At 45.9% G+C, this 14,131-nt stretch overlaps 1 protein-coding gene across 2 annotated transcripts in view; it reads left to right on the top strand.

Moving 5' to 3' along the window:
* The window catches only part of PDE6A (phosphodiesterase 6A), a 50,896-nt gene that overhangs the window by 34,341 nt on the left and 2,424 nt on the right, over positions 1-14,131 (top strand). For both annotated transcript variants that reach the window (XM_045185141.2, XM_024576949.3), the window contains 6 exons: positions 338-425; positions 621-721; positions 1,123-1,230; positions 11,871-11,934; positions 12,242-12,316; positions 13,804-13,887. In XM_045185141.2, the coding sequence (XP_045041076.2) occupies positions 338-425; positions 621-721; positions 1,123-1,230; positions 11,871-11,934; positions 12,242-12,316; positions 13,804-13,887 (520 nt within the window). The remainder of the gene's footprint in view (positions 1-337; positions 426-620; positions 722-1,122; positions 1,231-11,870; positions 11,935-12,241; positions 12,317-13,803; positions 13,888-14,131) is intronic.

Genomic DNA, 14,131 nt, shown 5'->3' with positions numbered 1-14,131 from the left:
CCGTGAATCTTTAACTTTGCATTTGGCATTGTGTGTGCTTATGCCTTTTTCTGGGGATGAGAGTCCACACTATTCAACAGATTCTCTAAGGAATCCATGACCCCAAGGAAACCTGCAGAATCAGTGGTGGAGAAAACTAAAGCCTGAGAGTCAGGAGGTGTGATGCTTAGTCCCAGCTCCCACTCCATCCCTGTGTGACAAGCTCCTCTCATTCTGGACTGCAGCCTCTTTGCCTGCAGGATTAGGAGGTGGCAGGACTGGACGATGTCTTTACCTTTCATCTTGGCCATTCCATGTTGATGCTCTCTGTGTGTCTCTCTCTTTCTCGTCCACTCAGATCCCAGAACCCACTGGCCAAGCTCCACGGGTCCTCCATCTTGGAAAGACACCACTTGGAATTTGGCAAAACATTGCTGCGAGATGAGGTAGGATAATGGTCCTCTGCATGGGCTTTGGGGCCTGTACAGGAGCCCCCATCTCCCATGAAGCCCCAGTATGGCCAGGCAGCCCTCTTCCCATTGGCCTGGGCTGCCTCTCCCACCATCTGGGGTGTCCACAGCAGTTGGATGAGTCTACCACCAGCATCACTTCTCACATCTCTCCTCCAATTTTCTCTTTAGAGCTTGAATATCTTTCAAAACCTCAATCGCAGGCAACATGAACATGCTATCCATATGATGGACATTGCCATCATCGCCACAGACCTCGCCCTGTACTTCAAGTTGGTACTTCTTCTCATTTTAAGAATAAGAATAGCAATAGCAATGGTTATAAAAAGAACAAACACCATAGTTCCCATCAATTAACATGTACTGTGTGACAGGCACAAGCCTTGTGCTGCGGACCATTCACTGTCACTACAACTCTGTGAGGTGGATGTTATTACTCCCCTTGTGTAGATGGGAAACTGAGACCCAGGGGAAAAGATGTGCTAAGATCAGATAATAAGCCCATGAAAGAGTCTGGGGTAGAAACCTGGGTCTTCACTCCTAGGCTCTGGTTCTTTTAACCTTGTTTTGTCAATCATGTTGTTTTAATAAGTCTCTGCCTGAAACAGTCAATGTCAGAATGTGTGGCCTTATTCTAAGATGTGCTCCATTAACCAATTGGTGTGTTTTGTAGGAAAAGGACAATGTTCCAAAAGATCGTGGATCAATCTAAGACATTCGAGTCGCAGCAGGAGTGGACGCAGTACATGATGCTGGAACAGACACGGAAGGAAATTGTTATGTGAGTTGAGACAGGGCTTAAGCCCTGATCCTTTCATACCAGGGTCACACGATGAGCTGCTGACGTGACCGCTTTGCTGTCCTCAGATGACCTGTGGGTCGCTTTCCATTTTGGAGGCCTTCAGCATATGGCAAAAACTGAAGTTATGCCAAACCAGAATTGCAGAAATTATGGTATATGCCTACCCTTTATTTTGGCACTGAAATTCAAAACAATATAGTATTTTATTTCTCTATATACAAAAAGCATAATACTTGAAGTATTTCTGTCATAAAATTCAGAAGTTTGGTCTTCTGAATTTTATTGGTGGTAAAGTGATGTAACTAGCATTTTTGATTTAAAAAAGAGCATTATATTGATTATGATTTCAGTGATAACTATGTCACTCAAAATATATAGGCTTCATTTTTTTAGTGTTCTTTTGTATATAGCAATATCATACAGTCTTGCTGTGCTATTCACAAACTAATCATATGATATGATATGAAATTCATACTGCCTTGCTGGTGTGAGGTCTGGTAACGGGACTCAAACTTAAGTTTGCTGGTGAATAGCTTCTTTCAATTCTCTTGATGTACTTCCATGATTCACCTCAATTGATGATGGGATGAGAAGTATACATTGAAGGCCTTTGGTGGATATGTGGCCTAAGCCATATGGCCCCCTGGCTCCCCTGTGTAGGGTCCTGGGCGTTGACGGTCGTGGCAGACAAGGCCTTCCCAAGGAAGTGCCAGGTGGTTTGTTTATCCTCAGGTGCTCCTGTGGGGATGAGTCTGGGTTAAGTCACAAATGTGGTAACCCCTGCAACAGAGAAGGGGCAGCCAGTGGGACAGGTGCAGGGAAGAGGGGGAAAGTGGCAAGTTGTCATTCCCTCAGCCCTGTCATAGTACAACCAGGCCTCCACAAATGTCCCCTGATCCTGGGGGTCGTGGGACCTGCTGCCCCCGAACAAGGGGGCACTTTCAGGCTACAGGTGCTCGTGGGCAAACGAGTTGCTGCCCCACTGAACATTTCAAAGTGGCGGAGTGGAAAAAGTGGACAAGTGGAAAGAACATTCTGCTCTTAGATAGGGGGACTGAATATTAAATATTGCCTATTCTCCTTAATTAATTACTCATTTAAGATAATTTCAAGGAAAACATCTACTTTCTTTTTGGGATAATTAGGGAGCCAATCCTAAATTTTTTATGGGAAATAAGTATCCAAGAATAGTCAGTAAATTCCAAATTAAAAGAGTAATAACAGGACCAAGTGAACTAAAGGCAGTTCGGTCGGAGGCCTGAGTAGGACAGGTCCTGGGACAGACTTACAAGCTGTGCCTGTGCCGACGATTTGATACCAGGGGAGAAAGGGAGTTCGTCAATGGGGTTGGTACTATGAGGCGATCCGATGGGCTCTTTGCCAGCACCACCAAGCAGTTCTCCAGTTCTCAGCAGACACTGACTGGATATCCTACACACTTAATTCGGTTCTGACAGCATCTACCTGGAGAGGGTGCCAGATCCCATGGGGTAAGGGCTCAGTCCCACCAGATTGGTCCCACTGCAGATGCCGGTCCCAAGTCAAGGTTGTTACCTGTGCTTCTGGCCACCTGGCTCTATATTGGAGGTTCCCACGAGTCCCTCCTCAGGTTCAATTAATGTGCTAGAGCAGCTCACACAAACAATTTATTCAGACAAACTCAGACAAACAATTTACTTACATTTACCAGTGGATTATAAACGATATGATAAAGGATGCAGAAGAACAGCCAGATGAGGAGGTACATGGGGCGAGGTCCAGAAGGGTCCCTTGCGCAGGAGCTTCTATCTCCATGGTACTAGGGTGCTTCACTCTCCCAGCAAGTGGATGCATTTGCCAACCCTGAAGCTCATTAAATCTCAATTGTTCAAGAGTTTTTATAGAGCTTAATCTGTAGTCCCCACCCCCAGCCCTTCACTTGGTCTTTCTGGTGACCAGCCCCACTCTGAGTCTGTCTAGGGACCTACACCTAAGTCAGTCATCTCATGACTGTAAACCAAACGGAGCTTCTTAAGGAGGGCAAAAGATACTCCTATCACTTAGGAAACACCAAGGGTTTTAGAAGCTCTATGCCAGGAGCCAGGGACAAAGACCAGGTATATTTTGTGTTATACCATCAGGTGGACACAAAGCCAGATCCCTATCTCCCTCCCATAGCAAAATAAACTCCAGATGGATCATGGATTTTAAAATGATGAGGAGACAAACCCCAAATTGGGGAGAGAGGGGGAAAAAACATGGTATAATTTTTAAAAAGTAATTTCAGAGTGAGCTTTTCTAAGTGCAACATAAAATTCAAAAGTCATGCATTGATCGGTAAATTTGACTCCATAACAATTGGGGGTTTCTGCACAACACACACAAGAATTCATAGCTGAAGTCAGAATGCAAGTGATACGCTGGGGGGAATATCTGCAGCACTTCCGGCCAAAAAAAAGAGCGCTAGTTCTCTCAGTAAATAAAGTGTTAATACAATTCACGAAAAAGACTAATCCAGTAAACACCAGGCAAAAGGCACACACAGATGTTTCCCAGAAAAGGAATTACAGAGGTTTATAAACCTATGAAAAGATGAGGGCCTTATTCATATTTAGGGAAATGCAAAAATCAAACTACCCAGCGATAGAATTCATTGTTTACCCTCCTCTTGACAAAGATGAAAGCATTTGAGGGCACACTGTGGAGGGCTGGGTGGAGTGGGGGGAACAGGCAATCTCCCTCACTGCTGGAATTGTAAATGGGTGCAGCCCTGTGGCGGACACTACCTACGACGATTGTAAATGCTCATCCTCTCTGACCCAGCATCTCACAGCTGGACTTTCCCCTCCAGGTATGCTCCCACAGGTGTGCCAAGGAGTGTGCACAGTCACTCATTGCAACATTATTTGTAATCACAAAAAAAGATTGAAAACAATTTAAATATCATTGACGAGCACAAAAATTCAGCCAGATATTTTTTCAGCAAAATGGGTTTATTCCAGAACAACAGAGAATTTGACAGGTACAAGTCCACTAAAACTCTCACAGGGGAAGAAGTTGGGAAGACTGCTCTAAGGAGAGATCTCCCCGGCAGGGGTGTTGAACCTTTTGGCGTCTCTGGGCCACACTGGAAGAAGAAGAGTTGCCTTGGGCCACACATTAAATACACAAACACTAACGAAAACTGATGAGCAAAAAAAAAAAAAAAACAGGTTTTAAGCAAATTTACGATTTTGTGTTGGGCTGCGTTCATGGCCGTTCTGGGCTGCATGCGGCCTGTGTGAGAGCTCCCCTTCTGGGCTCCCTACTTCTTTTTAAATGAAGTTTCTCTTTACTAATTTTTTACAAATACCTACGGTACTTTCCTACAATGGAATGCCGTGCAGACTTTACAAAAAAAATGATAGGAAGGATTTCCAAGAGACAGTTGTTTTTTGTTTCTGTTGGTTTTGTTTTGAAAAGCAGAGGCAGGACTTTGATCACTGAAAAAGCCAAGGAAGTCTTGAGCGGAAGTCTTCCCGCTGTGGCACACAAGGCCTTCCCTGTCCCTGTCCAGCCCAAAGCCTTCCAAGACCTCTAAGGGAGTGGATGGCCTCACGGGAGTGGTGGTCTCTTTCTTAATATTCTCTTCCCAAGAAAGCACAGTGGGCGAGGCATTTTTGGCTCCCTCACGCCACCTTTCTTGAATCTCCTTTGTGAATCGGCACAAAGATCTCTGCAGCACCAAACAGAGGGACTCTTTGAAATAATGGTGCCTTCAAAGCCTCTTTTAGTCAGGGCATTATAAACCCAAGGAGGGCTTCAGGCCTTCCCTATCATTCATTCATAAATATAACAAATATGTGTATAGTTGTTAAAAACAAAACAAGTCATTAGCAAGAGAGGATTGTGCCCTGGATTGTACAGTGGGGCAGCAGGAGCTGAGGCACTTGTCATTGAACAATCTGATTCCCTCAGAGAATGTGCCACCGTCCAGGGACAGCCCTGATGTCAGGTGCACCAATAATAAGTACGTACTGAAGGTAGCAGCATACGATTTCACCCATGCCACAATCGTCTGTCCGTCCGTCCGCTTCTCTGTCTACCTACCTGAGCATCTACTTATCTATCTACCTGTCTGTCTAGTCTACCTATGTCTAGTCACAGCTATGCATCTATCTACCCCGAATTTCCTTAGAATTAAGAATAAAAAAATAAGGTGGGTGTCACCAGAATGCATTCGGACGTGCTTATTTGAATTCAAAAATACAATCAGACTCTTTCTGACAGAAACAAGTCTGAGTCACCTGTTTTAGTTGATAGTAAAAGACTGGAATTTCCGGTTACATGGTATGACAAACATTCCCCATAAATTAAGTGAGTCAAATCTGCAGCTTCACCGTTTTTTTTTAAATGCTGGCCTGAGGATATGTTTATTGATTTTAGAGAGAGGAAGGGAGTGGGCGGGGGAGAGAGAGAGAGAAACATCAATCGGTTGCCTGGAAGCCCTGACCTGGGATCAAACTCGCAACCTTTTGATGTATGGACCACGTTCCAACAACTGAGCCACCTGGCCAGAGGTGCAGCCTCCAGGCTTCGATGAAACATAGTTAAAACTTGTTATAAGATAAAAGCACTTTATAAAAAATGTGATACTGGACGGTATATTATAATTAACAATGTTTTAATAGACCTCACCCGTTCTGAGTATAACCATTCTGGTTAACCAAAGTGTTGCACAGAAGTGGTTAGGAGTGTAACTTATGGTCACAGGAAAGGTCTCGGTCAAATCTTCACGGCGCACTTCCCAGAAATGGAGGGACTGAATGACCGTAATGTCAGCTGTAAACGAAATGGAAGGAGAATCTAACTGAATCATCAGCGGACTGATCATTCAGAATAAAGATCACAGTGCAATTTTTAAGGGTTAATTTGGAAAAATTCAAGGAAATGGGTGACACTGTTGTCACAAAACTCCTTCCTTTCCCAAGGTTTCTAATTATCTGCACTTATAAAAATTAAAAATTACATAAAATAGCTGTTAAATCCTAACTCAGCCTAAGAATAAGAAATATTCATTCATTAACTGATTTTTGAAACATAACCCCATCCTGTCTCATTAAGAGATATATTTCCAAAAAATTTACTTTGAGTTGTAAATACTTTTAAAAACAGGTAATATGTATATTTCATTGTCTTGGTTGATTGTGTGATAATAATAACTTAATCCAAAGAAAAATTTCAACATTTGGAGGGCGATAGTCAAAGCAAAAACATTTATATAAGTTCAATTAATGGACATATTTGGTAGCAGATGTATAAGAAAGGGCGACCAATGAAAGACTTTTTATATATTATACATATAGATCTACATAAACATATATTTACATATATACAGATGCATATACACATGTACACACATACATATATAAAACAGTATAAAATCTGTAGGGAAAGTCAAGTAGAAATACAAGTTTATGGCAAAAAGGAAAGATGTAAATTCCAGACTCTTAAAGAAAAGCTTGTTCATGTTTTCTTAAATGGATGATGAGCTGATGGTTATGAAACTGCTATGCTATTTAGATTCCTTTGTATTTATTTATTTATTTTTTTATTGCTGTTCAATTACAGTTGTCCGCATTTTCTCCCCTCCCCCCATCCCACCCCAGACAAACCCACCTCCATCCCCCGCCTCCACCCTCCCCCTTGGTTTTGTCCATGTGTCCTTTACAGTAGCTCCTGTAATCCCCTCTCCCCAATGTCCCCTCCCCACTCCCCCCTGGCTATTGTTAGATTGTTCTTAACTTCAATGTCTCTGGTTATATTTTGTTTGCTTTTTTCTTTTGTTGATTAGATTCCAGTTAAAGGTGAGATCATATGGTATTTGTCCCTCACCGCCTGGCTTATTTCACTTAGCATAATGCTCTCCAGTTCCATCCATGCTGTTGCAAAGGGTATTACTTTGTATTTAAAGAATGATGTAACCATTTTATTTTAAAATGTCCATATTTTTAATGTTCTTTGGGTTGGATCCTTTGCCAATATTTAAACTATTGATGAAATAGTCAAGATGTCAACTTAAACATGTGTAAGAAGGTCAGCACTTCTCAAAATTCCTTAGGTGGGCATCAGTGGAAAATGTTTGAAGAGCCTGTCCAGCAGGATTTCCTGACCTCAACACTGTTGACATTTGGGGCCAACGGCTCTTTTTTGTGGAGAGTAACCCTGTGCATTGCAGGATGTTCACCAGCCTCCCTGGTATCTCCCCACCATTTGCCAGTAACAACTCCTCTTCCCCAGTTGTGATGACCAAAAATAACCCTAGACATTGCCTAATATCCGCGGGGAGCAAAGCCTGGCCCTGGTTGAAGACCACTGCCGTGAAGCAATCTCAGGGCCCGTCGATTCGGTGGTTAGACGTGTTGCAAGAGCTACTTTACACCTGGGTGGAGTGTAGCTGTTACACACGCGGGCGTTTGGAGCCTGAGGCGGGTTCAAGTCTCAGCTCTCTCACGGATAGGTGGGGTGACTTTGAATAAGTTGCTTCATCTCTCTGTGCCTCAGTTTCCTCATCTGCTCGAAGAGGATAATGGTCGTACCAAGTGGCCAGTTCCTGGTCTAGCATTTTTCAAATGAGGAATGTGAGGATCAGAGAGATGACGTGAGTTACCTACAGTCACATGGGCACTAGCGGAGCACCGAGGACTAGAACCCAAGTCACTTCACCCCCCTCCTGCGCACCCACAGCTTTCTCAGGCTCCCTCAGGCCTTCCCCCACGGGCCACACCCTCCAGGCCGGGTGTCATTCCGGGGAGTGTCCAAATGCCTGTTCAGTTTGGCCGGGATGTTTTCAGGGGTCGGGGAGAAGTGCCACTGCGCGGCGCAGCTGCGTGGAAGAGACATTTGCTTTGGGGGTGGTCCAGGTGAGCAGGAGCTCAGCTTGTTTCGGTCAGCCAGCTCTACTCACCCGGGCGACCCTGAACGAAAGGATAAGATGATGAAGGTAATGGTAATGAAGATGAGGACAATGTATGCACTAGAAAAATCATCTTATGTGATGGCCACAACACTCTCAGGACGGATATATTACATCAAACCATATGAAATTGCTGACTTTTGACCCACAAAATGAGAACTCTGTATGATCCAACCTAATACAATTATCTCATTCTATAAATGAGCAAATGGAGACCCAAAGGCCTTAAGTCACTTGCCCTGGGCCCAGCAAGTAAGGAGAAGACCGAGGATCTAATTGCTTCGATTCCAAAGCTCTGCACGGTGTTTCCTACTCTTTTCCCATTCAACTCCATGCCCTGCTCTTGACAACTCGCCCGCCAAGAGGATAAGGTACAGATGTCTCAGCATACAAAATCTCCATGACCTACTCTAGCTCTCTTCTGCATGACAACCATGTTGTCCCTTCCTCTCCTCTACCCGGACTCCTCCGTCTTCCTCACTTTGTGTGTCTGATCTATCCCCAGGCCCTGTTGAGTTTACTTCTTAAATGCCTTGCCTACCTCGACACTTATTTTAATCACCACCTTCATCTTCTCTCCAGGTCCCTCAATGGCTTCCTCGTGGGGCTCTCCCCCACACTGAAGCCTCAGGGGTCTCTGTAATATGCGGAACTGACTCCTTCACCCTTCTGCTCTGACTCTTCAGTGGCTTTTTCTGCTGTGCTTAGCATGAGGGCATCCCCCTGCCAGTGCCCAGGCTCTGAGGGTCTGCTGCTCAACTTTTCAGCCTTCGTCTTCCCCCTCTGCCACCTGCTCCACTCCCTGAGCTCCTCCCACCTTCCAGCTCTCCCCTCAGGGCCTGGGCACTCTAAGTTCTCTCTGCCTGGAATGTGTTTCCCACTCTCTTCTTTACCAAGTTCACAGCTGTACTTCCTACAAATATCAGCTCAGAATCACTTCCTCAGGGAAGCCCTCTCTGACCTCCCAGACCCAGGTCAGGTTCTCTTGTTATATTATCTCCTAGACCTCCTTTCCCTCAGAGCATGGTCTTTGCTCACACATTTACATTTATTTGTGTGATAAATGTGTGCCTCCCCAACCCCTCTGCAAGCTCTCTGAGAGCAGGGGCCCTGTGAACCAGCCCCGGCCGGCGCCTGGCACACATACTCTGGTACTAGAGGACCGCTCCCTCTGGTCCCCTTCTGGATGGCCCTATGACAACCCCGCACACTCCCACTGCACCTCTGCCCACTATAACCTTTCTTCGCCCTCCTCTTGGGGAACTCCTCTGCACCCCTCCAGGCCTTGCCCCACTGTCACCTCTTGGAAGCCCTCTGACCTGAGCCAGCTGCTCTCACCTTTGGATTACTTTTTTCTCTGCACCTTGTACTTACTCCTTTCTGCGTCCCACTTAGCATATTGTAATGACCGTGTTCCTGCTCTCTATCCCTTAACTGTCTGTGAGCTCCCTGCGGGCCTCACTGGATCCCCAATGCCCAGCACAGCATCTTGGCCCCAGAGCACATAAGGGGGTGGTGCCAAAGTGAATGCAATGCCTTGTCTTTAGGGCTTGAAGCTTCAGATTGGCTTTTCTGGTACCCAGGAGTCCTCTCCCCACCCTCTCTCCTCACCCACACACCGAACCTCTGTCTATAAAACACTCAGGTGTGTTTCCACAACAGCTGGGAGAGATTTTCACATAATCTCTCCAGCCAAGGAGAGTAAACACGCAGTGCTCTCCTGAAGCCACCCCCATGGACTTAAAATGTGGACACCGACAGGTAGCAGGGAGCCAGGGACCCTCGCATGCATAGCTGAGCGTTTGTTTGCTTAATCTATTTGATGGTCAGCATAACGTGTCTACAACACCTTATTACAAAGTACAACGTGGTTTCTAAGAAATGTATGCATTTTTGAAAGCTTATTTACTTGAGGGTTTACTTAAGATATTTAAACCTGTTAATATTTCATGAGTAATTCTTAAGGCCTCCTAGACCAGCTTAGGTAACCTATGGCAGATACAACTGGTTAATTGTAAAATCATCCCAGCAGCTAGTTAGGTTCAGAGCCTCAGCCTTCTCCAACTATATCCTCTCTCTGCAGCCCCTTCCCGCCGATTAGCCTCACCCAGTGCGGGTGATGCTGCCACTCGAGTTGGCCCCGCATTCCCCGCACCCGCAAGCATTGCTGCAGGTGGGACCCTCCTGCCTGTATCACTGCAGCACCTCCGCTCCTTCATCCCTGCCCTGTCCATCCTACAAGTCTTGCCAAGCTGCCTCCCTGCAGCACAGCTCTGAAGAGGTCATGCCTGGGCCCTAGGTGTTCAATAGCTCTCTGTGCTTATTGGACACAGCCTACACTCCCCAGCACGGAATTAACGCCCACACCACATGGCCCTGGATTCCCATCCCAGGCACTCACACCACCAAGCCCCAGTCTTTGAAACACCTTCTTGAATTCCTCACTCTTGCTGCAATTTTTTGTCCATGTGCCCTCCCTTTCCATCTTATATCACACCTACCTGGGCAATCATACTTACTGTTCTTTCCTATTTTTGTGAAACTCCTTTAAGAGTTTATCTTTTAATCCTTTCTTTAGCCAATCCCTTCCTCAAGTTCTTTTTTTTTTTTAAGTTTCATCAGTTCACTTTTTAATTCGTGTCAACATTTTGCCAAGAATTTTAAGACATACAGAGAGTTGAAAGCATTTCATGCCCACCATCCAGATTCTGCCATTAACACATTGCTGTCGATTCATCCCTCTATTCGCCCATCCAGCTTGCTTGTTGGATGCATTTCATAGCAAGCTGCAAGCATCAGCACACTCCTCCTTGAATACTTTGGATGGATATCATAGCTAGGGGTCAGTATCTGTCTATAGCTCCTTTTCCTTTTAAAGCAAACTTTGCCTACAATGAAACACACAGTTCATAAGTGCACCATCTGTGAGTTTTGACAAACCCTTCCTCTCCTTCTTAATGCAAGGCTTCCTCACAATGACTGAGCCACATTCTCCCCATGCGTTGTCCAAGGGGGCAAGCAGTGGTTCTTGGGAGGAGCAAAAAATCTCAGATATGACTATGGTCCTTGGAATCTCCAAACAGATACACAGCGTATCTGTGGTATCAAAATTTCATGGTGGAGCGATTTTAGAAGAAAATGTCTCAAAGGGGTCTTTGAGAATAGAGGGGGAGGATGATGGGAAAAGGCTGACATTGTTCTTTGCTAGACAGGAAAGAAGGAACTCTGAAGATGTGATGAGATTTAAATGGAACTGATGTTTATGAAATGCCTAGAACGGACTCACATAATGAAAGTCCCACGCATGTTCATGATAATCGCCAACATTTATTGTGCACACACTGTGTCCAGGCACTGTGCTAAGATTTTCACACACATTATCTCATTAATCTTGCACCCCTTCCATGATGAAATCACCATTATTATTACAGACAAGGAAACGGAGGTGTAGAGGGGTTGGTGTAATGGTTCAATGTCAAATGCTTGGTAATTGACAGAGGCAGCATTCAAACCACTGTCTGACTTCAGAACCCCGCCTCGAGATGTCCTGGGGAAGTGACCCCTGTCCTCATAATGGGGTGAGGTCACCTACTAGTGAGAGCACTGAAAGAAGGGATAGATGCAATCAACCAGTATGCACAGCCATCAATGGCTCAGGACTGATGGATGGTGTCCTTGTGTCCAGGGCCATGATGATGACCGCCTGCGATCTCTCAGCCATCACCAAGCCCTGGGATGTACAGAGCAAGGTATGGACCCCTGCTGACCCAAGCAGAGGGGGATTCCATTACAGGTGACAGCAGCCAAGGCGGCTTGGGGTCCCAGCTACAGAGGCAGCCCACCTTTGTTCTGGCCTCCTCCAGCAAGACATGGAAACCACTTTAGGACCCCTCCCATGGAGACAGCAAAGTGGGGGTGGTTGGGCATGGGTGGGGCTTATGTTTTTGCTGAGCTAGAAATCCCAGTGGAGTAGAAGCAAGGGACCAGGCAGGAGGATTGGGGCTGGGGCTTAATTCCATGGACACGGGGTGGGGTGGGGGGGTCTGCCCATTGCAGGTAGCTCTGCTGGTTGCTGCTGAATTCTGGGAACAGGGTGACCTGGAGCGCACGGTGCTGCAACAGAATCCCATTGTGAGTAGAAAGGAGATGTCAGCCTGACACATGGTGTGTGATCTCATCCTGATGGACATTTGTGACCTAGCCATGTCAGAGAAATGTGTCTGCTCCCCAGCGCCTGCCACAGAGCTGTGTGACTTTACCATAGAGATGACCTTTCACTAATGCAGGGGTTCTCAAAGTGCAGACCACTGTCAACCCCCTGATTTGGGAGCACATTAGAGATGCAAATTCACAGGCCCCACCCACCCTAGACCTGCCTAAGCAGAAATTCAGGGAGTGAGCGCAGCGATGTGCACCCTCCTTGAGTTTGGGACCCCTACTCTAATGTATGTGTTCTTATCTCAGCTAAGTAGAGATTGGCAAGTGGACACCAGAACATGGATTTCCCTCCTAGTTCCAAGTCTGAAGCCTGTCTCCCCTGGCCCTGGTCTAACAGCACAGAGTGTGCAGGGGAAAGAAGATCTTGTTTGTCCAAGCTGAGACCTATCGATATGGATAGTTAAACTTGACAGGACAGTCGGCCAGCTCCCCACTGGAGACCAGTTAGAGGGCTCACCGAGGACCTGGCAGGAAGGTTGGGCTAGGAAGTAAAGGTGGGGTAAAAGGGAGAGACATTCTGGGGACAGAATCACAGATTTGGGGATGGGATAAACTTGTGAAGTGCTAAAAATGCTGGGGTACCACGTGAGGCTTGGGCAGGGCCCCAAGGAGAGTGGTGGGCTGTGAGGAGCGGCAATGAACATGAAGAGCGAGGGCCTGCGGGATGTGTGATTCTCTTCTTCCTTCTAACACCTTACACCGTAAAGAGAATGGTTAGTGAACTCTATGGACCCATCAGCCAGACCCAGCCACGAGCAGCAGCCTGCCATTCTGGTTTTATCTATCCCCCTCCCCCATGCATTTCTTAACCTTTTGGCTGAAGTATGTCAAAGTAAACCCCAGACGCCATTTCTTCCATGAACACTTTATAGTGTATATCTCTAAGAGATGAGAACTTTAAACACATAGACACACACACACACACATGACCACAATACCATTATCACACTCACAAAAAAGAGCAATGTTTTTTTAATATCACCTAATCCCCAGTCTGTTCATTTTCCCTGATTGAGAAATGAAAATAATTTAGCTTGAGTTGTTCAAATCAGGATCCAATCAAGGAACCAACTCCCTCTTCTTGTGTTTCTTAAGTCTCTTTTCATCAGTAGTCAATTCCTCGTCCGCTTTTTTTTCTTTTGCATGTCATTTATTCGTTGAAGAGGTGGGTGTTCTGTTGGGCAGTTTCCCACACTGTGGATTAGGTTGGTTACACCCTTGTGGCATTAATCTGCCCTCTATCCCCGTATTTCCTGCAAACTGCTAGTTAGATATGGAAACTTGAGCAATTTGAGGTTTGATCTTTCTTTTGACAAGAATGCTTCACGGGGAGGGTGAGGCCCCCGCATGCATCAGGCAGGAGGAGCCCAGGGCAGTTAACAGTTTCTCCCCCATAACAGCCCATGATGGACAGAAACAAGGCGGACGAACTCCCCAAGCTGCAGGTCGGCTTCATTGACTTTGTCTGCACTTTTGTTTACAAGGTGAGTCCTTTGCTTTCTCAGGCCCCAGTCTTTGCCTTTGTCTTTATCAAGCTGAGATTCCTAAATGCCATCTGGAATAATAAAGCCTGGTAAGTGACCAGTGGGGGGTATTTTACAAAGCTCTTCTCATCTGCAGTGGCACCTCAGGACAGCCCTCTGGGGTTTTATGGGACAAATGACCGAGCATGGTCTCAGACACGGAAGGAGGAAGCATGGCAGATTCACTCCCTCCCAACTTCCCTAG

The sequence above is a fragment of the Desmodus rotundus genome, chromosome 6 (genome assembly GCF_022682495.2).
Source record: "Desmodus rotundus isolate HL8 chromosome 6, HLdesRot8A.1, whole genome shotgun sequence".
Lineage (NCBI taxonomy): Eukaryota > Metazoa > Chordata > Mammalia > Chiroptera > Phyllostomidae > Desmodus > Desmodus rotundus.
The sequence above is the reverse complement of the archived record's forward strand: the minus strand, read 5'-3'. Positions and strand labels throughout refer to the sequence as shown.